Raw genomic sequence first — 25,560 nt, 5'->3', positions numbered from 1 at the left:
GTTCTTTCCGCCAGTTACAATCAATGTAGCTGCGTCTGGCCATTTTTTGACGGCTGAGAAAGTCGACACGGTTGTTGGTTATTTGAACGTGGGTGAAAACCTCACCTCAATCTATTATTGTAATGTAACCCCCCCCCTCCCTTATGTAATGCCCCACCACCCAGGGGTCTCTAAGGGTCAATTAATGCTGATGGTGATGAAGTCGACCGTTTGTAAGCAACACGGCCTACCTGTCGGCGCGTGCCATCACTTCGTACTTTCAAAACGGTGTTTAACCGCCTTCGCAGTACCGGAGCTTTACAGCCACAAAGGAGACGTGGCCATGCCTTGGACGAACACTTCGTGACCGGCGTCTGGGCTTTCAGCAACTGGAAGCCACCGGGGAGCGTAAGAGAAGTCGCTTACGCATCTCCAGCTACTGTCGGTTCGACTAGAAGTATCCTCTCTAAGCACCAATTTTATCCCTATTGCTGGCCTGTGTTTCACCGACAGCGACTTCCAGCGGATTCCGGAACTGATTTTCCATCCAGAGTGACGGAGGCGAAGATTTCTAAAATTATGTGTAGTCAGACACGAATGAAATACGACCAGCGCCTGCCAAAATAAAATATTTTACCTGTGTACTTTGAGCTGAAGTGTACAGCTAACCAGATTCATGTTTCTGGGCAAACGGTCTGCCGAAGTACACATTCACAATTGGTTGCAAAGGAATACATCGCTGCCGGGTAGAAGAGCACGGCATGTGCCTGTGTTGGCGTTTCATTCCGGCCTCACTGCACTGTGGACCGACGAGGCGGAGCTCGATAGAGGTGCGGTAGTGAACTTGCACAAAGCGCATGGCTGGTCAGTCGTCTACCCGCACTGGTTGTGAGAGCAAAGGGCAAGAAGCCATAGTGTGCAAAAGTGCAGTGCGGAAGGTTTCGCGGCAGTATTGTTGGTCAATAATTTTTTTTTTCAAAAATATTTTACAGGAAAGCGGTACACAAAACGAAATTTTAATGCTTGTGGTAGGGGGACGCTTCGACACAGTATTGTGCGTTCGATACAGTAGTAACGCGATTTAGCGCCCCCACATTCGCCTTCCGGTACTGTGCGCTTTCTGGACGTGAACTTTAGTTTCCAGTAGATGGGATGCGCCGCCGGGCCAGTTCCATGGCATCCGAGGTCACGAGTCTCCACCGTGACCCCTATGTACTTTTTACTTTGGTGTTCAGTAAAAAACTGTGTATCACAGAGTGCCCACAAGGCTGCAGGATCTCAAGGACAGAATTACCTCAGCGCTTGCCAATATTCCAGACGAAATGATTTCGCGTTGTGTGCGTGCAGTGAGATTGTGGGAGCAGATATATATCGGCATGCAACGACACCATTTTAAAGAATTGGCATTCGAGTTCACGCCAAGAGTAAAACTCGCCATAAAATGTTGTGACGACCCCACATAATGCGCAGGTCCACACGGGACGGAGAGGCAAGAAGACACCGTATGGCTCAGTTTAAACAAAATGATGTAATCAATAATTATACATGGTACATCAGAGGCTGGGGTGCCGAGCTTACGTGGCGACGCCGTCATGGGGGCGATGGAGGGGCTCCGGAGTTGCGATCCGTCGGTGGCTGGCAGAAACCGCGCGCCGTCCGGCTTCGGCGCTCAAGGACCCTTTTTCGTGAACGATGTCGTCCTCAGCGTGCCTTTCGTCCGCACTCGCCAGCTATATCTGCTCCGCCGGCCACGCCCGATCTCCTGTCTCCCAGGCTGGATTGTTTCTTTCTTCCTCCTTTCCACGGCGGCGCCGCGGCACCCCCGAACTCCCTTGTTGGAATGTCGTTTGTCTCCCGCCGGCAGCTTTCTTCTCTTGTCGGGTTGTCAGCCTCTCCTGTGTCCTTGTACGGCCAGGCAGCCTAATTGGGCTGGCTTTCCCTCCCGCCGGCGCCTTTGTACCATTGTACCCCTGCAGTGGCTTGCCGCCGCTGGGGGCTCCGTCAACGCGGCGCCGCCGAACGCGGACCGTACCCCTTCAGTGGCTTTGCCGCCGCTGGGGGCTCCGTCTACGCGGCGCCGCCGAACGCGGACCGTTTAAGGGGAGACAAGGGAGTAGGACGGTTGAGCACAGAGAAGATTCCGCCGAAGATATGGGCCCTGGTAGCTCACGCACGGAACGTCACACTCGCTCACCCTCCAGAAGAATGTTCTCCGAACATTTGAGTCCAGGCAGCTCCCCATCTTTTTCTGAATCGCCTCGCACATTCCGTCCGACAAAACACTTTTCGCTGCACACAACACCACTGCACTGCACCATATGCCGCAGCTGTCATAACTGGCGTCTCCAGGGGCAGCACTGATCTTCTTTCACAGACAAACATGAAACTCAGCACCCAAGCCTCTCCTTGCTAGTCCAAACTGGACGAAATAAATTTACAACAGTTACAAAGGAGCTCCCACTTCCAGCACAATCACGGCACAGACAAAAATATATAGATAACGAAAGGAAGTCGGGCATGTTCTGCATCCTGTGTAAAAGTGTTACTTAATGACAGAAAGGCTTAACTAGCAACTCCGATATCGTAACACATAAGCACATAGCAATGTTATGAGCTGCAGCATTACACAGTCTTAACCAGTCCCCAACTGCGCTCTGTTGACACCATTAGTCCGACTTAGCTTTCCAATTTCGAAGCGGATATCGGCGTTCATGAGTCGTACCAAGTAATTCTGTGACCCCTTGTCTGCTTTGAGACTCGCGAGGGCTCGTGGCAGGAGCCTCTCTTGGCGTTGTCTGCGCGGCAACCTCGCGCGCTCCTTCCTCCAGCAATGCATGAAGTAAATCCGGTGGCATTCCTGCCGTAACCTCTGGCGCTTGCCGAACAAATGCAGGAGAGGGCGTTTCTTGCGAACAATCTGCGCGCTCCGCTTCACTTCGGTCCCCATCAAAATCTGCGCTTTCCCCCTCCTCATTTCGTGAATACTGAACCGGTGCCGACTTGAGGCGATTTGCGTGTATCCTTATCAAGCGGCGGTTCACGTCTCGGACCCTGAAGTTTACCGGAGAAAGCTTCTCGGCAACCTCGCACGGTCCTCTCCACCTCGTCTGGAACTTACGAGCCAACCCAATCTGTCTTTGGCAGTTTTCGATGTACACGCTGTCCCCCACATCAAACGGCGCGTCTCTAGCACCGCGATCGTGCACCTCCTTCCTGCGCTTCGCCGCTTTCTTTAAGGCCTCCTTTGCGATGCCCCTCGCCACTTGCAAGCGCGATTCTAGCTCAACCTTATAGTCGTCCAGTGAAGCGTATGGGACACGACGGGGGCCCTCTGGCACTTCACTAGGCTGGTCCGGGTCTCGGCCGTAGAGAAGAAAGAATGGCGATTCGCCCGTGCTCTCGTGTGCTGCGGAATTGTAGGCAAACATTGCATACGGGAGCCACAAGCCCCAGTCCCGCTGGTCGCGCGAAACAAAATGCGACAGGAACCCGGCCACGGTTTGGTTCAGTCGCTCCACCGCGCCGTTGCAAGCCGGATGGTACGGTGTTGTCTGCTTCTTAGTGATCTTAAGCAGCTCGCAAACTCTCCTCATTAGCTGCGACACGAAGTTCGTTCCCCGATCTGTCAAGAGTTGCCTCGGAGATCCATGTCGGAGCACGATCTGTTCGACAAATGCTCTTTCAACCGTGTCTGCTTTCTGATCTGGGAGTGCTACCGCTTCCGCGTAGTTTGAAAGGTGATCGACAAATACTAAAATGTACCTGTTTCCAGAAGTGGTCGTGGGCAATGGGCCCATTATATCCATACCTGTCCGCTCGAAAGGAGCCGAAACCTCAGGGAACGGCTGAATTGGTGCTGGCCTGCGTCCCTTGGGTGTTTTTCTTTCCAGACAGGAATGACACTTCGCACAGTAGTCTCTAACATCCTGTCGCATGCCACTCCAAAAATACAAACGCTCGACGCGCCTGCGTGTCTTCGCTACGCCAAAATGACCGGCGCACGGCGCATCGTGGAACGCGCGAAGAACCCTTTCTGTCCACGACCGAGGTATGACGACTCTCTCCCAAGCGGTTTTCTCTGGTCTCCCTTTCCTGGTTGGCCTCGTGCGCCGACACAGGGTGCCGTCTTTGCCAATGAAATAACCTAGCTGTTCGGGGTGAGATGGTGCGCCCTCTAAGCTTTCGATTATTCGCTTCAGGTCAGGATCTTTGCACTGCTCTGTGCGTAATTCGGCGGGGTCGACTACGGGGACAAACTCATCTATAGCTGACACGGCAGCTGTACGGCTGAGCGCATCAGCATTCAGATGTGTCTTTCCTGACTTGTGCTCCACCTCAAAGCAGTATTCCTGCAGCTGTAGATTCCATCTAGCGAGTCGCGAGCTAGGGTCCCTGACACTCATCACCCATTTCAGAGGATGGCAGTCTGTGACTAGCTTGAATTGGCGGCCGTAAAGGTAGCATCTGAAGTGCTTTACTGCCCAGACAACGTCGAGGCACTGCCTTTCTGTAGCTCCGTACTTCTGCTCTGTGGGGCTCAGCTGTCGGCTAGCAAAAGCCACGGGATGTTCTTTGCCCTCGATAACCTGAGATAACACAGCACCAACTGCGAACTTTGACGCATCTGTGGCCAAAACGAAGGGCAAATTAAAATCCGGGTGGCGCAACAGCGGTGCACTCATTAGCTTCCTCTTCAGGGCCCCAAAAGCATCCTCCTCGTTTTTGCACCAGCGAAAGGCGACATTTTTGGCTGTTAAGGCAGTGAGCGGCTTAGCGAGCTTGGCGAACTCCTCTATGTGCCTTCGGTAGTAACCGATCAGGCCGAGAAACTGCCGGACCTGGCGGACACTAGTCGGGGATGGAAAATCTGAGACAAACCTTAGTTTCTCAGGGTCCGGTCGCACGGCGTCAGCTGAAACAACGTGCCCGAGGTATTTCACCTCGTTTTTGAGGAATTGGCACTTAGAAGGCTACAGCTTGAGACCAGCTCCTCTTAGTCGCACCAAAACCTGCTCAATATCGCGCAAGTGTTTCTCAAAACTGTCACTGTATATGATTATGTCATCCATATACACGAAGCACAGCTTCCCCAGAAGACCCGCCAAGATAACATCAGCGGTTCTCTGCCAGACAGCAGGGCTGTTGACCAGACCCATCGGCATTCTTTTCCATTCATAGTGCCCTGAGGGCGTGTTGAATGCCGTTTTCTCAGCATCTGCCGGATCCATTGCTATCTGCCAGAATCCCGCCGCCATGTCCACTACCGTGAAGTACCTGGCAGAGCCTAGCTGAGAAAGCGTCTCCTGTATATTGGGAATGGGGTATGGATCGATGCGAGTTACGGCATTTAGTTTGCGGTAGTCCACCACCAATCGATACGAGCCATCTGGCTTTTCCACCAATAGTGCCGGTGCTCCCCATGGTGACTTTGAGTGTTCGACAATGCCGCGATCAATAAGGTCCTGCACCTGCCGCTCCATCTCCTCACGTTGGGAGTAAGGAATCCTGTACGCACGTTGGTAAACGGGCGATGAAGTGCCGGTTTCTATCCTGTGCTTTATAACGCCACAGCAGCCCAAATCCAGGTTGGACGCGGCGAATACCTCTGAGTAGTCGTTCAGCAAACCAGCCAGAGCCTCCCTCTCCCTGGATTTTACGTGGGAAAGATCGAACAACGCATTTGGAGGAGCCGAAGGACTAGCATGCTCTACAGTTGCGAGTACCGTATCGGTGGGCTCATGTTTCTCTATCGCAGAGGTGAAGAAAGCCAATGTTTTGTTCTTGGGAAGGCTCAGTGGCTGCTGGCTACAGTTAACCACCCGTAGAGGCACTCTGTGGGCGTCATTAACAGTCGCGAGGCACGCGGCTGCCTTCATGCCATTACTAAGAGAGTCGACCGGTTCAAGCACTCCCATGGCGCCGCTCTCTACATCTGCAGGCACATAAGCGTACAAAATGTGCTCCGACCACGGAAGGACGACCGCCTCATCGACCAGCTTTACGGCAACCCGCGAATATACCTTCTCTAATGATCCCACTGCTTGACGGGTGTCAATATCGGTACTGCGAACCTCAGCCCTGCTCCTGTTCAAAAACGGAACTTTTGAGCCCCCCGCATTAACTTCTTCCTCAGAGAATGAGACTACTACCTTCCCTTTTCTCAAAAAATCCTGCCCTAATATACCTGACACTCCGTTTGGCAGAGACACCGTGTCCGGGCATACGTAGCAGGGGTGCTCCAATGCAATTCCGCCGAGAGTGAAGTGCAACCGGTAGAGCCCACTTATGCCAAGAGGATCCCCCGTTATGCCTACAAATTTGGTTGCCATACCACCAGACGCTTCCAACACCTCGCGATCCCCTTTCCTTCGAAGCGTGTTAAAGCTGCTTTCCTTAAGCAAGGTCACCTTTGACCCCGTGTCTATCAACAATTCCATGCAACAACCATTTAACTTGCAACGCACAACAGGGCATGCCTCGTCGGCCACACAAACCACCACCACCTCATTACCCACTGCTCCCCCCCACACTCATCAGGATGGGGAGGACAACCTAGTTTTTTGTCCCTGTATCTGGAGCCTCGCTGTAGGCTTGCTTAGGGCGTGTCTCGCCTGCTTCTCTTTGTGGCTCCCCACGGCGCACGTTTGGGCAGAACCTTGCGATGTGTCCGCGACCCTGGCACGCGAAGCACATGATTTCTTCAAAATCTCGCATACCGCGCCTGTAGCTTTGTGGCGGTCTCCGGTTTCCAGCGAATGGGCGCCGTTGAGCTCCCGCTTCAACCTGGCGTTCCACCTGCTGAGATAGCAGCTGCTCTAAGCGATCTAACCGCTCTGTCAAGAGAGATACCTCAGGGTTGGGCACCGCTCTCTCTATGACGCGAACTCTCGCTGCGGCCGCCGTTAGCGCCTCATTTCGTTCCTCATCCAATGCGGCCGCCACGGCTTGGTCGAAATTGCTCGGCTTGCGCGAGAGCACGAACCGGCGCACGGGGTCTTGCAGACCAGCCACAAACAAAGCGGTCATTTCCTCTTTAAGTAGATCCTCCGCGTATTTATTCTTTAGCTGGTCTCCTTCCTCCTCCCTACTCAGCGTATCGCGCGCTAGGCGCTGAAGCCGCGACGCAAACGTTCGCACGTCCTCCCCTACCATCTGTCCGGCGTCACGGAACCTCTGTACCCGCACATGACGTGGTTCAGTGTCGAAATGCTCGAACGCGAGCTTCTTAAATTCCGCAAATGATTTTGTGGATTTTACTTTTTCGTCTCGCCAAGCAAAATCATGAGCAGCTCCTGCCATCTTACACCTCGCCATTCCCAGCATTTGAGCATCGGACCATCCCCCCATTTTCCCAATCTCTTCTAGCATGGAAAAGAAATCGCAGATTGGAACCCCTGTCTTATCCCCCGTAAACGTCGGAATGACGCTTCCTAATGCCAGCATGCTTGCTCCGAGCGACGGCTGTGGAGTGGGAGCTCCGTCAGTTACAGACATTTTTTTTTTCGCTCCAGCCCTCCGGTGCCTCAAGCCTCTCAAATGGGGGTCAAAGTCCCACAATCAGTCCCGTGATTCCCCTTTCATTACAATTTTGAAGTCATGAATGTCGCAGCATTCAGAGGACATTTGCTTTTGAGACCCCACTTCTGACACCAGTGTGACGACCCCACATAATGCGCAGGTCCACACGGGACGGAGAGGCAAGAAGACACCGTATGGCTCAGTTTAAACAAAATGATGTAATCAATAATTATACATGGTACATCAAAGGCTGGGGTGTCCGAGCTTACGTGGCGACGCCGTCATGGGGGCGATGGAGGGGCTCTGGAGTTGCGATCCGTCGGTGGCTGGCAGAAACCGCGCGCCGTCCGGCTTCGGCGCTCAAGGACCCTTTTTCGTGAACGATGTCGTCCTCAGCGTGCCTTTCGTCCGCACTCGCCAGCTATATCTGCTCCGCCGGCCACGCCCGATCTCCTGTCTCCCAGGCTGGATTGTTTCTTTCTTCCTCCTTTCCACGGCGGCGCCGCGGCACCCCCGACCTCCCTCGTTGGAATGTCGTTTGTCTCCCGCCGGCAGCTTTCTTCTCTTGTCGGGTTGTCAGCCTCTCCTGTGTCCTTGTATGGCCAGGCAGCCTAATTGGGCTGGCTTTCCCTCCCGCCGGCGCCTTTGTACCATTGTACCCCTTCAGTGGCTTGCCGCCGCTGGGGGCTCCGTCAACGCGGCGCCGCCGAACGCGGACCGTACCCCTTCAGTGGCTTTGCCGCCGCTGGGGGCTCCGTCTACGCGGCGCCGCCGAACGCGGACTGTTTAAGGGGAGACAAGGGAGTAGCACGGTTGAGCACAGAGAAGATTCCGCCGAAGATATGGGCCCTGGTAGCTCACGCACGGAACGTCACACTGTGCTGAAATTCTTCGGTTGGTTGACAGAGGTCACGTGACCCAGTGACGTAATCACAACCTGCCCACCGGACTGCGTCAAACCTGATGGCCCCCCACATTTTTCTCATTACAACCAAATACGTAACTGCCACAATTAAAAGGTAAACAGATGCTGATAATTTTTTCTGCTAATTTTCCGATTTTATAATGTCAAGCTGGGCCACGGTCACGACCACACAAGAAGAAAAATGTTGCCGCAAAAAACCTTTCTTTTAATTAGCCTATGGATTCCCAGAAACACCCTTTGTGAAAGGCGCGAATTTTTCAAAAAAACTCAAGTCATAATTTCAGCGTCCTCCCTCTGTGCTTCTGATGTCAGTGTCCCTGCGCTTTTTTCGCAAGCGTGAGGTATTACCTTCCCTTCACATCAAAAAAGGGGAACATAATTAGCTTGCAGTACTATGCCAACATTTCATGTTGAAGCCCACCCAATGCATAGTTATGAGGTTAAATCTTGTTTTCAACAATTAGAACATGATTATAAGTAGGTATATCTACTGTGGCGCCCACTGCAGGTCAGCGGCATTGAGAAGACTAATAAGGTTGTAATCTTATTAAGCTACCATGCTCGGAACGGAACACCCAGAACTGAATCAGCCGAACCCGGATATATCAAGCTCCAAGGAAATCGCAGAATAGTGCGGCGCGTCGATCATATGATATAACAGCGACTCTCTAGCCTAGAATTAAGACTACTGTGCATCCACGCAAGTGACGTGATTCTTGCACCTAGGTGCCGCTCACCGGCGTTCTTTAGCGCAAGTACCGCTCTTGAGGCGTGGCTAGGCATATAAGCCGCCGAGGACACTGCTTTGTGACCAGCCACTGCCGATCATGAGATGTGGGATCCTGTTACAGGTTGAGTGCAAATAGAGTAATCTCATTACAATTAAAGAAGAGCTGGTTTCCGAAATGGTTTCGGCATCGAAGGACGTCATGCGATAGTCGCCGCGAGCCTTTAGATAGTTAGGTAGGCTTCACTTCATGACCACTACGTTGTGTGTAAAACGAGTGCAAGAGACGGAAGGCCACCCTCAGGCACATCCCACGTTCACCTCGCCATGTGGTTTCACAGCGCGAATGCTGCCAGCAGGCGCGCAAGGACGAGCAGCCTACCCGTCTCCGCGCGCGAGAAGTGATTGAAGAGCAGCGCCACTTGCAGGGCAGCGGGGAAAGTTCAGAATACTGCGCAACTTTCCTATACTTTTACATAAGATTTGCAAGGGGACAATTTGTGTGTTTGGTATAGCGAATAATTCTGAATAGATGGGTTCTATATACCCGGGCTCGACTGATTACTAAACGACACGATGATGCTTTATACTGTATTAAGGCAGCAGACAGTCACCGAAACCAAATAGCATAGGGGAATGTTCTCTTATTCTATAATTTCCTGGCTTAATCATTGGGAGAATAATAGTGTAATTATTGTATCGCTGAAAGATAACCGATTAGAAAGCAGAAGAAAAAGCAACCATATACGCCGCAGGTAGGATCCGAGCGCACGACCTCTCAGCCCTACGCAAAGGCAGATGCCCTACGTTGCTTCGCGTTCTGCTGCGTTTCGTTGCTACGCACGCGTACGGTGGAAATACGCTCCTTGGGAGCGATACAACGACGCGAACTTATTTGGGTGGCCGGCAGACAGCACGTACAGTCGTTTTCAAAAATACGCGGCCCACGGCTCCAGCCGGCGGAGCGGCCGCGGGGCCGCGCTGCGGCGCTGCTGTCTCCGACCGGCGCTTGTTGCGAGAGTGCCCCGCAGCCTTCGCCCTCACTCTCGAGCTGTTACGTAACACGCCTGATAAAGACTACGTGCGGCGTTCGCCTGTTTCGCCGCTGGGGCTCGCTTCGAAACAGGGTGCCTGGATATTTGCGGGTGTCTGCGCGCGCCGTGTGGGCGCTAAAATCGAGTGTCATGGCAAGGTGCTCCCGCTTTGCCGCTGCTTTTCAACAAGTATAGGCTCGCGCAGCGCTGAGATACTGCGGTTTGCGGCGGCGAGGCTTTGCTTCTGTGTTCTAATTGCACTTCGCACGTATAGTTGTGCCAAAAGCATGGTTTAAAACTTAACACTACATAGCACTACATAATATACCATAATCAAACCTAATCTCACATCACCCACTCCTAATTACCCAATTCAATGTAATCCAACCTAATCTCATAATCGAGCCTTATTCATTGCGGTCCGCCAGAATTCACCGCAGTACGCCCGTAATACAACCGAATCCGTAATTCACTGCAATCCAGTAGAATCCACCACTGTTCCAAAGCAATACGCCATAACCCACCCTAATGCAGCTTTACTTTCCTGATGTAGGCAATGCCGATGAGGGCACCCTCCTTTTTGCACCATCTCCCTACACAGACGCGACCGGCTTTTCTCGTAATGGGCCATTAAAGAGCCTTAAAACGAAATGAAAAAAATTTAAACCGTGCTTTTGGCACAACTATACGTGCAAAGTGCAATTAGAACAGAGAAGCAAAGCCTCGCCGCCGCAAACCCCAGTATCTCAGCGCTGCGCGAGCCTATACTTGTTGAAAAGCAGCGGCAAGTGAGCGCGGCAAAGCGGGAGTAACATGCCATGACACTCGATTTTTGCGCCCACACGGCGCGCGCAGACACCCGCGAATATTCGGGAATATCCCAGCGGCGAAACCGGCGAACGCCGCACATAGTCTTTATCAGGCGCGTTACGTAAGAGCTCGAGAGTGAGGGTTGAAGTGTGTCGTCACGCGGGGCACTCTCGCAGCAAGCGCCGGTCGGAGACAGCAGCGCCGCGGTGCGGCCCCGCGGCGCGGCCCCGCGGCTGCTCCGCCGGCTGAAGCCGTGGGCCGTGTATTTTTGAAAACGACTGTGCATACGTAAAATGGCTGATCGCCCTCGCACACGTAAGGTCAATACATCGGCTACGACGGCAACAGCATGAGGCCTTCGGTGCGTTGTGTGCTGTCGTGAATTGTGCACGCAAGCCTCGACATATCCTCAAAAGCACGCGGCCAGCAGTCAAACTCATGTGTCTTTCATTCGACACCACATTAGAGGGAGAAACTCTGCGAGCATTGCTCATCAAACTACTCGCCGTGCTGTCAGATTATCGACTATCGCGTTTGATAACTATACGCAGTAAGTATGGCCGCAAACTATCGACGCAGCCTGGTTACTTAATCTGCAGTGGTCGTTGCGATTTCTACGTAGTGAGCTGCTTCCTGTGGGGTTGACAGCAAAGCATCACCGGAAAAGAATCAGGGCATACGCTCCGCCCCGTAATCTGTCATCCGGCGGCTATAAAGCTTTTTCAGGAAATGCAGCGCCACGCCATCTCGTGCCCTTCGAGCGTGTGGGGGGTAGCGGTTTCGGACACAAAAGAGATGCCCTCGACTCAGCGTGGCAAGCTCAGCCAGAGACCAGCTACCAAGTGACAAGGGGTTGGTCATTTGGTGCCCAGCTTGCGCCGGTCGCAACCCAGAGAATGGGTCGGAGCCAAGGGTTCCCAAACAAAAGCTTTATACAGCAATAAGACGATACAGAGGATTTAGAAATCACTCGTACGAGCACATACAAGGTGATTAACAAAACAATGCCACTCGTGCAAAGTTGCACTCGAGAGAGATTACAATACATATGAATTACTGCACCTAAAGTGCACCAACACGAGAGAGGCAAACAAACGAAGCACTTTGTTCCCCGGGTACTGCGACAGTCAAATGTCCAGAGGTACGCGACGGTGCCGTCCCGCAGAACGGCGCGCGCTGTCTCGTTGAACAGTGACTGGGCGAGTGCTGTTGTCCCGGGAGTCGAACGGGCGCCCTTCTCGGAAGCTTAAACGGCGGCTCGGGCTGGCATACAGCGGTCAGCGCCCTTATTATAAAGCGAGCTCCGCGCCTGTTCGTTCTTCGTGCCAAGGCAGGCGCGCAGATACGCAAAGTACCGTCTGTGCAATCTCATTCTCGCGCCGGGCGCGCGTCCCTATTGGTCAGGCGCAGAGAGTGACTTCGAGCTGCTTCGAGAACTTGGTCGTGTGGCGCCGCCGCCGACGAGCGAGTGAAGAGGGAGGGGGCATCACCTAGCACACTCAAGGCTACGCTCTCTCCGTCAGCATTAATTGGTTGGTTTATTGGGGTTTAACGTCCCAAAGCGACTGAGGCTATGAGAGACGCCGTAGTGAAAGGCTCTGGAAATTTCGACCACCTGGGGTTCTTTAACGTGCACTGACATCGCACAACACAAGGGCCTCTAGAATTTCGCCTTCAAGAAATTCAGCCGCCGCGGCCGGGATCGAGCCCGCGTCTTTCGGGTCAGCAGCCGAGCGCCGTAACCACTGAGCCACTCCGACATTCCATAAAAATCGATGACATGCGCTGACGCAATCCCCTTGGCGTCGCGCCGGCGAGCGATAGTGGAGAGGGTAGCAACACGCTCTCCAGGGTTTGCTTCTCCCCCTTTCTAACGACGCGCGCTGGCGACATCGCGTCCGCACGGTGCTGGGTTTTTTGTTTTCTTTTTTCAAAAATGCGCCGAATTTTGTGGCACCCTGGCGGATCCGCGAAAAGCATATAGACCGAACGCAGTGATCGCCTTCCGCGTCGCCTGCTGTCTAACGTGTTGCCGTGTTGCACCGCTGCTTTCTAGCTGTCTGCGTCTTTCTCGTTCGTGTTTTATTGTTGATGCTTCCAAGCAGAATGTAGCGGTGGACTGTTGTGGAAGTTAGCTCCTTGTCTCTCTGCGGTTTTTATTGACGTTTTCGCATGACCTACTGCTGTTTCGACGTACTGTCTTTGCCAAAAGTAACCAGGCCGCCGCGAAGGCAGTGGGAGCAGGCGGACGGCCGCGCGGCGGCGTTGCGCTCGCTGTCGCTGGCCGGTGCTAGCCCGCTCCGAGGGCGCAGCAGCTGACGTAACTTTGCACCCTCGTTTCCTAGATGATAGAACTAGGCGCGTAAGATGTGCCCGCTGCGCTTTCGCGTGTTCGGAGCACGGTTGCGCCGACCGAGGGCACACTGTATAGCAGCGGTGCTCTTCTTTCGTTACGAGCAACTGCGCTGAAGTGGATACCTCGCGTTTATCGCTATGTAATTAAGCCTGCTTATGTTGTTTACACCACAGCTGAAAGGGATAAAAAAATATCACTTTTCTGCTCGTTTTGATGCGTCTAAATTAAAGGAGTGTGACGGACCTCGAAATCTGAATACGCTTTTTCCGGGTTGCGTGCGTACCGCCTCTTTATGCTGCTTTATGCTTCTCTTTATGCTGCGCATATGGGGAAGCTTTTTAGCCTTTGGCGGTTTTCGAGGCCACTTATGTGTTTTGTTTATCTGCAAATCTTTTCCATTAGCCCCCTGGTTAATATATGCCATGATTGAGTGCAATGCTTCATTGCAATATTTTCTTGTATTTGCTTGTGGCTAAGTTTTTTGTAAAGAAACAAACTGTGATGAAGCCTCTCTCACGTGCAGCCTGTACGCACACGTAACGAAAGAAGAGCACCGTTGCTATACGGCGCGCCCTCGGTCGGCGCAGCCATGCTCCGAACACGCGAAAGCGCAGCGCGCGCATCTTACGCGCCTAGTTCTATCACCTAAGAAATGAGGGTGAGGGTGCAAAGTTAGGTCAGCTGCTGCACCCTCGGAGCGGGCGAGCGCCGGCCAGCGACAGCGAGCGAAACGCCTCCGCGCGGCCGTGCGCCTGCTCCCGCAGACTTTGCGGCGGCCTGGTTACTTTTGGCAGAGACAGTACGTCATGTCTGTGAAGAGGAATCGTTGCGGCGGTCAAACGTGCGGCGTGCCCCGCTGCATGCAGCAACAACGCGAGAGGGGACTTCCAATGTTTCATTCCACGGATTCTGAGAAGACAAGAAGTTGAAGCAATAAAAGGCGCGGGAGGTTAATCCAGAAGGCTCGCAAGGGCGTTTTACCCTCTGGCAGCCTAAAAAACCCCGCAAAATATGTGGTGCGCATTTTAGTGGGCTCAAGGAATATACGGACCGTGTACCAAGAATTTTCCGCACCAGGTGTGCGGCGCAGGCACCAGCTGCGATTACGGGTGAGGATATTAATGCCACACTCTAAGAAAAAAGGGGGTAAGAAAGGTGCATCTTCACGATTTATGCTATCTGAAGACGCATGGACTAACGATACACTCTGCTAACACCCTCGTGGAGGCCGTTAGTCTCTTTCAGAAAACTTACCCCCTTTTTTACTCTTCAAACCAGCTGTGTTCCCTCTGCGCGAAGACGCTGTACAGCAAAAGTATGCAGCCCTCACTTCCTTCCCTCCCTCTCGAAGACGGCCCTCTCCCGAAAGCGGGGTGGCGGGGTTATTTTAAAGGGCCACTGCCCAAGGTCCGGACATTTTTGAAAAACAAGCCCACTGCATAGATGAGGCATCGAAGATAACCTCTGCAAAATACTAGAGCCATGCGCGCCCCGAAAAGCTGCGAAAATTCAAATCAAAGCCCGCTCGTTCTTTCCTTCAACAAAAACGGCCCGCCCCACTACCCTGAACCCCGTTGACGTCATGGGGGGTTACTTTCGCTAAAGGCACTCCATTGGTGCATCGTTCTGACTGACGGGAGAAGGTTGGGCGTAGCCTTGGCGTCGCGTCGTCTGCACAACGCTTTCCGCAGCGCCTTCTGTTCTGGCTCATGCCTACAAACCCGCATGAAGGAACAAAAAAAAAAAACTGCGGAGGGAGCGTGCGGCGACAGCCTTGAACCCTAGCCATAAAAAGTAAAAAAATAGTAAAACTGAGGGAGTTGGTTCGCCCCCCCGCCGTGATCACGTCACGAGACGCTCTGCGTGCGCGCTCCCTTCTCAGTTTTTTTTCTATGCAAGCCCCCCAAAACAAGGTTTTAATTAGTAGTGCAGCAGAGCCTTTTACTCGCTCGCCCACTTGACCGCTCCGCACAGACACCGCTTATCCTTCATGCATCTTGCGTACGCCTTGACTCCAATGAACGACATGGGCTTCGGAGCGGAGAAAAGACACAAACACACAGAACACAAACACACATGAAGAAAAGCAAACGGGTGGTTGCCGGGCCCGCCCTTCGCCGTGTGTTTCGAACAGAACCGACTTCCGCCCCTCCGCTCGTGAAGCGGTGGGGAGGCCTAAAAAAAATTAAAAGGTGACGCACTCCACAGAGACCACGCCTCCGGCTTACATCGGAGAACGAAGGGGTGATTTTGCCTTGCCGAGCCTACTCGACGAGGAGCGGGAGAGAAAAATTTCGAGGAGGGAATGGAAGGAGAGGAGGCTCGCTCAAAGTGAGGTAGAGAGTGTTTGCGACCATGGGGTGGGCGGGGGCCCTTTAAAGGGCCCCCGCCCACCCCAGGGCAGCAGACACTTTCTACCTCTCTTTGAGCGAGCCTCCTCTCCTTCCATTCCCTCCTCGAAATTCTTCTCTCCCGCTCCTCGTCGAGTAGGCTCGGCAAGGCAAAATCACCCCTCCTTCTCCGACGTAAGCCGGAGGCGTGGTGTCTGTGGAGTGCGTCACAGGGTACGTCATGGCCCCGCCTTCAATAGAATTCTTTTCTTGGTTTTTGCTGCTCGGTCTGTTCGAGGGGAGGGGGGGGGGCGCTGCGGGCGCGCACACTGAACGATCGAGAGGGGCGATTGGCTCGACCACCTAGACTTGTTAGCGAGCGCATCCTTTCATACATCTGTTTGTCATTCCCAGTTAGCGAGCCAGCTTTTCATTTTTTTTAGGCCTCCCCACCGCTTCACGAGCGGAGGGGCGGAAGTCGGTTCTGTTCGAAACACACGGGGAAGTGCGGGCCCGGCAACCGCCCGTTTGCTTTTCTTCATGTGTGTTTGTGTTCTGTGTGTTTGTGTCTTTTCTCCGCTCCGAAGCCCATGTCGTTCATTGCAGTCAAGGCGTACGCAAGATGCACAAAGGATAAGCGGTGTCTGTGCGGAGCGGTCAAGTGGGCGAGCGAGGGAAAGGCTCTGCTGCACTACTAATTAAAACCTTGTTTTGGGGGCTTGCATACTGGGCGTTTACATGAGCCCGACAAAAGTCGGGTTAAGCAGGCTGTCGGGCCGAGAACCGGTTGTCGGGCTCATGTATACGCTAGGGGGTCGAGCAAAGGGACCGTCGAGTCGAGCTGGGCCAGCCCGACTGCAGGGGGTGGGTTGGCTCTGCCCGACCCGGCTGGAAGGAGCATGTATACGCTGCCGCATCGGCTTAGCGCCTCCTCTCCTGCCTCCTCTCCGGTCTGGCTGGCGCTGTGCAGGAACTCGGAGCACTCGGCGCGCGCGCTCTTTCTTAACGGCCTGTGCATGAGGGGCAGTTGCTATCTACCGCCGCAACTCTCCGGGGGCTGGTTCGGTTACTTTGCACATATTGCTGAACGGCTGCTCCGAGTACTGAAGAAGAACTTGACGACCATATCTTATGCAGCCACTGCTATTGGCACGCAAAGCAGGGAACTAGTAGATGGATCTCAAAACATTGAAGTCGGCATGCAATGATGGCGCATAGTATTAGCGAATAGGGCTGTATCATTTGCGTCTAGCAGGAATAAAAGTGAGGCAAGATATTACAGGGCGAAGCCACGGTTAGGAAAATATTTATTTTGATCTTCAGGGCTGGCACAATCTCTGTTGATACTTGGAAATGTATGAATAAAATAATAGCACTTGCCGTTTGAAAACATTCGAAGTATCTGTGCCATCTGTTCTCACTGCGTGAAACACACCAGATCAGAAAGATCCTTTGCTCTTTGGAACTCCGATATCGTTTCACATACTTAGAAGGACTGAAAACAATAACAGGCGCTGCTTGTAATGACCTATACAACATTGTTGTGCGGCTCGCAGTTCAAGGGATGTCAGTTACAGCCTTAAATGCTTTCGCGTTGGCTTGTGGATGAAACCAGACGGCTTGTCATTTTGGTTTGTCAATTTCTTTGTGTAGTTGACGAGAAAAATTCGGAGAAACTTCTCAGAAATGAGGTGTGTTAAGCATTTGGAGTGGCTTCTGTCTACCCATTCCGGGCAGCATAGGACGGGTGAATCTTCTAGATGTGGTTCAATGATTAGTTACAAGACTTCGAGAATTTCGATCGTGGAAGATACTTGACCGCCTTTTCAAAAAAAAAAAAACGCCGGAATCACTAGAAACCCCGGCTTTGGATAGTGGTTTTCACCATGATTTGTTTTCTCGGCACCTGCTCAGGCCGTAAGAAGAGAGCGAGAAAGCGCGCGCGTCGAGACCGGCCGTGCTGGGAGATTTTTTTTCCGGCAGCGGAGACACCCATTAGAAATCAAAGCCAGCCGCTGCCGGCCTCGATGACAGCGCGCACGTGAACGGGCGAACCAACCGGCCGGAAAGAGCAGCAGCGGGAAAGGGAACTTTTCGTCTCGGCGTCTTTCCTCCTCTAGCATGCGTGTAGTTTGCGTGCTCGACGCTAGGGGTAGCGACGGTCTCTGCCCGACCGAAAACCGGTTCATGTATACGCGGTAGGGTCGGGCTGGTCAGCCCGACATCTGGCGCACCCCGACCCGACCCGCAACGTCGGGCTCCATGTATACGAGGCTATTGCAAGCTCCGAGGGCTGTTGCCCCGCACGCGGGTGGCATGACCTTGGAACACTGGTGAGAATACTGACATTTCCTCAGTCAGTGGAGAAAAGGGAAAGAGGGATGCGCGTCGCCTCGCCGAACAAAAGAAGGCGCAAAGCAATGGCAGTGGCTGGTAGTTTTTTCCTTCTCATTTTCGGTCACGTGCCTGTCTATTTGTGCTCAGCGATTACCTCATCGTGCACGGTTCATCGATGTGTGACGCTGCAGTGGGCGACATCTTCGCGAAAGAGTGAACGCCTGGAAGAAACAGCGCACGCCAGGTCGACGCGGCGCAGCTCATCGTACGGATTCTTCGCGCCAAATTTCAACCGTACAAGTAAGTGACCTTTTCGTTTGGTCATACGGGTTGTTTCCTGCCGTTAAATTATGGTGTATTCTGTAAAGATGCTTTGTCATTGATTGTGCGCGCGAGCCGCTACTTGTTGCTATTTCTTGTTTTGAGCCGGTCGCGAAGCGGCCGGAGGGTGCCGATTCGTGTACAACGCACGACCGCAGCGGCGCAATGTGCAAGCATCTTTCCCATGCTTTCTTTCGCTGCAGGCTCTGATCCTTCGTCTCCTGTGCGCAAGAACATTGCCGGTCGTCTCGTCGAGGCAACGCATTTATCCCTGCTCACGACCACTCAGTCAGGTAAGTCAAAAAGGGGCGTTCCGTTCCGAAAGGGGCGAATAAATTAGTGTGCGCGCTTCTGTGGCACGTACTGCGCGCAGTGCTCACATTTACTGCAGCACTCATTGGACAGTAATCCTGTTGTAATTTTAGCGCTACAAGACGACTCCTTCTGCCAGGTCGCTTTTTGGGAGTGCTTAGACGGGGCGAATTTTTTTTTTACCATGGAGTAGAAAGCGAAAGATAAAACAGTAAACGTGAAATATTGATAGGCAAGAAATTAGCAGTCAATTTGTGCTCTGCGTTTGCTAGCATGCGGTCATTTTCTCACCCAGCTTGCAATATTCTTTGCTAACCCAGAGAGTGACTTATCATGCCAGCAGTTTTACTGCATTGGAATGGCAAGGTGAGCGTGCTAATGATGTTAAGTTGATATGTAACTTTCTGTTTACTCAGGCTGAGGACTAATGGTGAAAAGTAATTTGTTTCGTTCTTTTTATTGTGAAAAGGTCTGAGTTAGTTGGTGACCAAACATTTGATCATAAAAGTGTACAGTCTATGTAACATCCTTTTATGCTCTTGTGTACTCTTTATTTATTTATTTATTTATGTACATACTGCAGACCATGGTTAGGTCCAAGCAGGACGGGCACTGTACAGACTGAGTAAATCAGAAAAATCACATGGCAACAAAAAGTCACATGGCGAAAAAAAAGAAAAGAAAAAGAAACATGCATACAATTACAAGGCATGGCTGATGTCAAATATGTCAGTGTTGGTCCGTGTGGGGCAGATAGTTCCAGTCCGCTATTGTGCGCGGAAAAAAAGAAAATTTGAACAGATTTGTGCGTGCGAAATATGGTGCTAACAGGCTGGTGTGATAGTGGCGTGTGCTTCTTGCGGGCTGAAGGAAAAGATATAATGACGGGTCAAGTCCCAACTTACGGTTGAGCAAGAGGGAAAGAAAATCTAAACGAGTACCTTGTCGACGACACTCAAGGCGGGGAATACCATGAAATTGCATTATTTCGGAGGGTGAATCAGATTTGGAAAATTTAGAGGACACAAACCTAACTGCCTTCCTTTGTATTTTTTCAATCTTCTTTATGTTGGATGCCGTATGCGGATCCCAGACTACACACGCGTATTGGAGTTTTGGCCTGATCAAAGATAGATAACTAAGAAGCTTTACATTGGGAGGGGAATTCCGAAGTTTATGTCTCAGGAAACATGGTTTTCTGAACGCAGATGAACAGATGTTGTTAATGTGGGCGTTCCATGACAGATCATGAGTGATTGTCACACCCAAGTACTTCACCGGAGTGACTTCCTTAAGCGGGGATGAACCAAGAATATATGCATGTTTTATCGGATTTCTTTTACGAGTAATGCAGAGAGAAACAGTCTTCTCCGGATTTAAAGCCATTCCCCAACGACTGCACCAGTTCACTATATTAGTGAGGCTATTATTCAGGTCTATTTGATCACGAACACTGGAGATTTCGCGAAATAACACACAGTCATCAGCATATAGTCTAATCTGAACACCGGGCAAAACTTCATTGACAATATCGTTAATGTACAGTAAAAAACAGTAAAGGCCCCAGGACGCTTCCTTGGGGCACACCAGATGTGACAGGAAGAGAGCCGGATTGTTGTTCACCAAGAGCAACGTATTGTTTTCGGTTATTCAAATAATCACTTATCCAAGAAATAAGAACACGCGGGAGGCGAATGGAATGTAGTTTTAATACTAGGCTGCTGTGGGGGACTATGTCAAACGCCTTGCTAAAATCTAGAAAGATTGCATCAATCTGACCATTAATATCTAATACTGAAGCAAAGGAATGAACTACGGATACTAGCTGCGTCACGGTAGAGTAACCTTTCCGGAAACTGTGTTGGTGATTTGTTAGCACCGAATTACACTCTAAAAATTCGTTAATGCGGGTGGCGATAACATGCTCCATCATCTTGCAGCAAGACGAAAGTAATGATATAGGGCGGTAGTTTCTTAATACGAGCCGGTCACCTTGTTTAAAAATGGGCACAATTCGGGCTGTCTTCCATTCACTTGGCACTTTCGCTGACAACAAAGAGGTGTGGAACATAATAACAAGAAACTTGGCAACAGATTCGGCATATTTACGGAGAAAAATGTTTGGAATATTGTCGGGGCCGGACGATGTTTTAGTTTTCAAATTTAGAAGCATTGAAAGTACACCTCCATAAGTAATAAAATTCGCTTCAGAGGGGTAGGCAGGTGCAGCATCAAGTGTGTATGGTTGTGACACCGTGAACACGCTGTGGAAGTATTCGTTGAAATGGTGAGCAATGGCCCTTTGATCATTTACCAACGTATCAGCAACTAATACTTCAGAAACCGGTTTCTTTGTGTCACTTATAAATCCCCAGAATTTGCTAGGGTCATTTTTTATGAAGTTTGGGAGAGATATTTTGAAGTAGTAATCTTTTGATCTGCGTACTGCGCCCGCGAGTGCCTCTTTAAAGGTGCACTGAAGAGGATTCTGAACTTGTCTTTTTGCCGCGGGAACTCAATCTACACGTTCCTAGCATTCTTAGAAACTGCAACTTATTGCCCTGTATGGCCGATTTCCCTAATTAAATCGAATTAACGTCTGGCTCCCGCCCTTTTTTTTGAATTCTGCCTCGTACGATGGGCAGAGTCGACCAACGCGTGAAGTTCCTTTCAGCCTGCTCCGTGGAGGCTTTGCTTTCGCTTTATTTTTTTTTAGGTTTCCATGAATAAATAGTTTCATTCGCAGATAATATAGCCGCAAAATAAGCCCGCAGAAATAAAAATACGCGCGGACTATTTGCTACTACGGACTACTACGTATTACTCCGCCGATGGCAGAGCGGCAAGCCGCCACGGGACTGGGTGAAAGGCACTCCACGCGTTGGTTGACTCCGCCCACCGTACGAGGCAGAATTTAAAAAAAAGGGCGGGAGCCGGCCGTTAATTCGATTTAATTTGGGAAATCGGCCATACAGGGCAATAAGTCGCAGTTTGCTAGAATGCTAGGAACGTGTAGATCGAGTTCCCGCGGCAAAAAGACAAGTTCAGATTCCTCTTCAGTGCACCTTTAAGCTCCGAGATCAGATCAGGTTGCACGTGTTTTTTTCAGTCGTTTTATTTTGCGATCAAGGTGAATAATGTTCCGATTCATCGAAGGCGTTAGCTTATGAACATTTTTGCGCTTTGTAGGCACAAAATTATCGAGACAATAATGGCAGATTTCCTTGAATTTGGTCCAAAGTGCGCATGCGTCCGTTCCATCAAAATCGATTAGGCACGTTTCCAAGTGGTGTATTATGAGGGCATCATCAGCGCGCGTGTAATCTTTGAATGTACCTACTTGCTGCTGTTCGCGTACGCTGCGCGCGTGAAAAGGTACAGCAATGCTCACAATATGATGGTCAGAAAGCCCTTGCTCAACCGATACAGTACAGTCACTGAGAGCACGAGGTACAAAAGCCAAATCTAATATAGAATCACGACTGCGGGATTCACGAGTCGGCTGGCGTACAATCTGGACCAAGTCATTTGTGAACATAATATTATAGACAGAATTCACAGGTTTCTTAGAGCCGATACATTCAAGGCGGTCCCAGTCACCACCTGGAAGATTCAGATCGCCGATCAGCAGTATTTTATTCTTATTTTTAGTTCAGTTGTGAGATGAGAGTGAGACTAAGTTTGATGTCACTCTGAGAGGTTGAATTGGAGAATATGCTAGTCCCTAAGCTTTCTTTTGTTTTGAACAATACGGATTTTGGTCCGGGCTAGTTGGTTTTTGGTCATTGTTGGTCATTATTTTTTGTCGACAGATTACCACAGTGCTATGGAACCCCCTCAAAAAAAGAAGACATGCAAGACAGGACAGGCGCTGTAGCCTTAGTTTTACCAAGGAAAAAAACAGCGCCTGTCCTGTTATGAATATTGTCAGTCTCATCAGCAGTAATAGTAGAGTTCTCTCTTCTTTCTGCAGTTGCTGTAGTTAGAAAATATGTTCATTATATTAGCCACTTAGGGACAATTCACTGGTACTCAGCCATTGTTTTGTAGAAGTTTGTCAAGGCTTCCTGTGCCAGAAGCTGTCAGGTATGAACTACTGCACTGAGTCAATTACGCCTCTTATGGCAAGTTCTGTAATGGATAAAATTTGTATTGAAAAGTTGTAGTTTCTCATTTTCAACATATTTCTGTTGTTTTTGAGCATGTGTGATACCATTATGTGGTTTAATGAACGTATAAGTTATCACTGTTACACTAATGCTATCAATGATGCCTCTATTGCAGTGCACCTGGCAGAAGAAGGGATGGAAAGGTGTGCAAGCACTGTCACTCCTAGCACCGAAGTCCAACATGGCTTCTTCAAAACTGCACAAGTGGTCGAGACTAGATTTGTGTGGTATGTATGTTATTATGTAATTGTGACATTGTTGCAAGGTCATCATTGCTTGATGTCAATCAATGAACAAAGTGTGCTGTGTTGTGCAGCTACAGCCATTCTATTACAGATTTTGGAGCTGTTCAATGTTTTCGAAGACTTAGTTCTGAAAGAATTTTTGTATAATGATTTGAATACTTGTGACCTTTTTTATTGTGTGAAGCATCAATGCAGTTTTTTTTCGGCAAAAGTAGGCTGGACTTCAAAAGTTGGCAAAGATTTCATATTGAATTAGTTTGAAGGGTGCTGCATACAATTCATGTTGCTGGAAAAATCGTGCATCTTAATGTGATGAGCAGCTGTGCGAGGCTGTTAACGTTCTTTGCACTGTTCACACTTTCTTTTTGAGTGGGAAGGTGATGCTTACAGATTCGAATAACTTATAATAACTCACATGAACCCATATTAGTTTTATTTCAGATTGTAGTGAACATACAATTTAATTAAGCTCACGTGGCCTGCACGTGACAGCAGATATGAAAGGCAACTGTTTTAATAGCCATACTTGCATGCTGTCAGTCATTGCTTACAGTTTCATTATGCTAGGCATCTGAAAAGATGTTATATAAATGTTGCATTCTAGTGTGCGGGCAAAATTTAATTCATGAGAATTGCTGCTGCTGCATATGGTGCAAGCATTGGATGAAGCATAACTATCTATAAGGCGAGGTTTGCAATTTGCTCAAGCAAAAGCAGTGCTTTAGACGGAGATTGTTTGATGCTGCTTGGATAGTTAATGTAATCTTTCAGTGAAGGCCGGTCCATAACCAAAGCTTTTTGCACAGGCATAATTTAGAGGTGCAGTATGAAACAGGATATGGATGGGAATAAAAGTTACCTTTATTATAATGTGGCCCATATACTTTTGTGTGTATGATGTTACCTCATTACCGCATTAGTGCAGACAACTCTTTAGATGTTGACCTTGCTATTATTTCACGTTTCGCCCGAAGCTTTTCCTTCTTTTCCAGAAATGGTACACTCAAATTTATAGTCCATATTCTTTATGTCATGTCCAGGCCTTTTTCCAGGAATTTAACCTGTATCAAAAGGCTGGGACAATGGAGTGCACCCAGAAATGCCATCACAGGCATATGCTCCCTGCTGTTTACTAATAGGAAATGAATTCACAAGTAATGTATGCAGGGAAAGCAGAATACACTGAAAATTACAGCTGGTGGTATCACTCATTGATCCTCAGATAATCACCTAACCTACACTTCTCTTTAAGGAAGAAAATTCACACTATGGGCAACAAAACATATAGTGGCATCAGAGACCAGAGCTATATTAGCAAGGGCTGCATGAAACCGTAACCACTCTAAGTATGGAGAACTAAACACATGAGAATGGAGGGAAGGATTTATTCAACTACATTTCATTTTTTTCACTTTTTAGTAACTTTCACTTCGCGCGTGTTTTTCTTTTTCTTGACACGCACCTCTCACAGTCTGGCATCCGGGATGCTTACAGCTTAACCCTGCAGCTGGGAACAATATTCTGAGTTTTTCTGATTTCTTAGTGTTTTTTAATTTTGTTGGCCACAGCATTAGTTTTTTTTCTTGAGAAGCCAGTACGCTTGTGATTATGTCAGCATATGTGAGATGATTAAGTAGCTGTCATTTAGGACATGTTTTGTTTTTGCTGCATATATTTTCTGATTTTGGTTCTCATCAACAAACAGAGGCCTGCACTTGTGGCATTACTTTCATGCGTCTCCCTTTATCCCTGCCTTTTGTGCAGTTTTCATTTTTAGTCCTGAATTAACTAAGCCCATGGCCACGTTGTACTGAGGTTTGTCGTTTTGAAATTTCTTAATGTTTTTTTCTCTGCCCAGGTCAAGTACATGGTACATACTGCCCCCGCCTGTTCGAAGAAGACTGCCAGGCTCATTGCTGTGGTATGGTGTAGCATGTGGCAAAATAAATACGACGCTATGTTTCTTTCTCAAATTGTGTGGTGAATCCTTTGTGTGCATTCTGCAGTCGTACCTGCACCTGAATACAAGATGACACAGACCATCTCACATGAAAGATTCGTCACAACATTTTGACACTGCTTGCACTTCGCGAAAGACTGCGGCTTACACCATATGGGTCAACTTTAGTCCTGCATTCAGTGGGCAGGTTTACGCTACAGAAGGCTAATAAACTCTTGTGCAGACAGTATAAATACAGCACCGAATAGTGCATAGATAGCCTTTGCAGTAGGGCATTACCTTATACCACTAGAAGGGTAACTTTATCCATCATGTAAGGGTATAAGCTTGCACCACAGGGGTGCAAACTTTGCTCTGTTTATGACGGTATAAGTTCAGCCTTTGACAAAGTAATTTTGCACTTCTAGGTGTAGCATAAATTTGCCTGCTAAAGGTGCAAACTTGCACATTTCTTGTTAGGATATGTTTATGCTTTCCTCAGATTAACACTTACGCCTCTTAGAAAGGCATAATGTTATACCTAACTGGTCTAAAGTT

General features: G+C 50.0%; 1 protein-coding gene across 1 annotated transcript in view; it reads left to right on the top strand.

The window, feature by feature from the left end:
• Positions 1-25,137, top strand: part of LOC149356510 (uncharacterized) — a 64,443-nt gene extending 39,306 nt beyond the window's left edge. The window contains 3 exon segments of the mRNA XM_089576361.1: positions 18,541-18,630; positions 24,922-24,984; positions 25,070-25,137. Of these exon segments, the coding sequence (XP_089432487.1) occupies positions 18,541-18,630; positions 24,922-24,984; positions 25,070-25,137 (221 nt within the window).
• The last annotated feature ends 423 nt before the right edge of the window (positions 25,138-25,560 follow it).

This window comes from Amblyomma mixtum, chromosome 3, assembly GCF_055824585.1.
Source record: "Amblyomma mixtum isolate Tamu chromosome 3, ASM5582458v1, whole genome shotgun sequence".
Lineage (NCBI taxonomy): Eukaryota > Metazoa > Arthropoda > Arachnida > Ixodida > Ixodidae > Amblyomma > Amblyomma mixtum.
The sequence above is the reverse complement of the archived record's forward strand: the minus strand, read 5'-3'. Positions and strand labels throughout refer to the sequence as shown.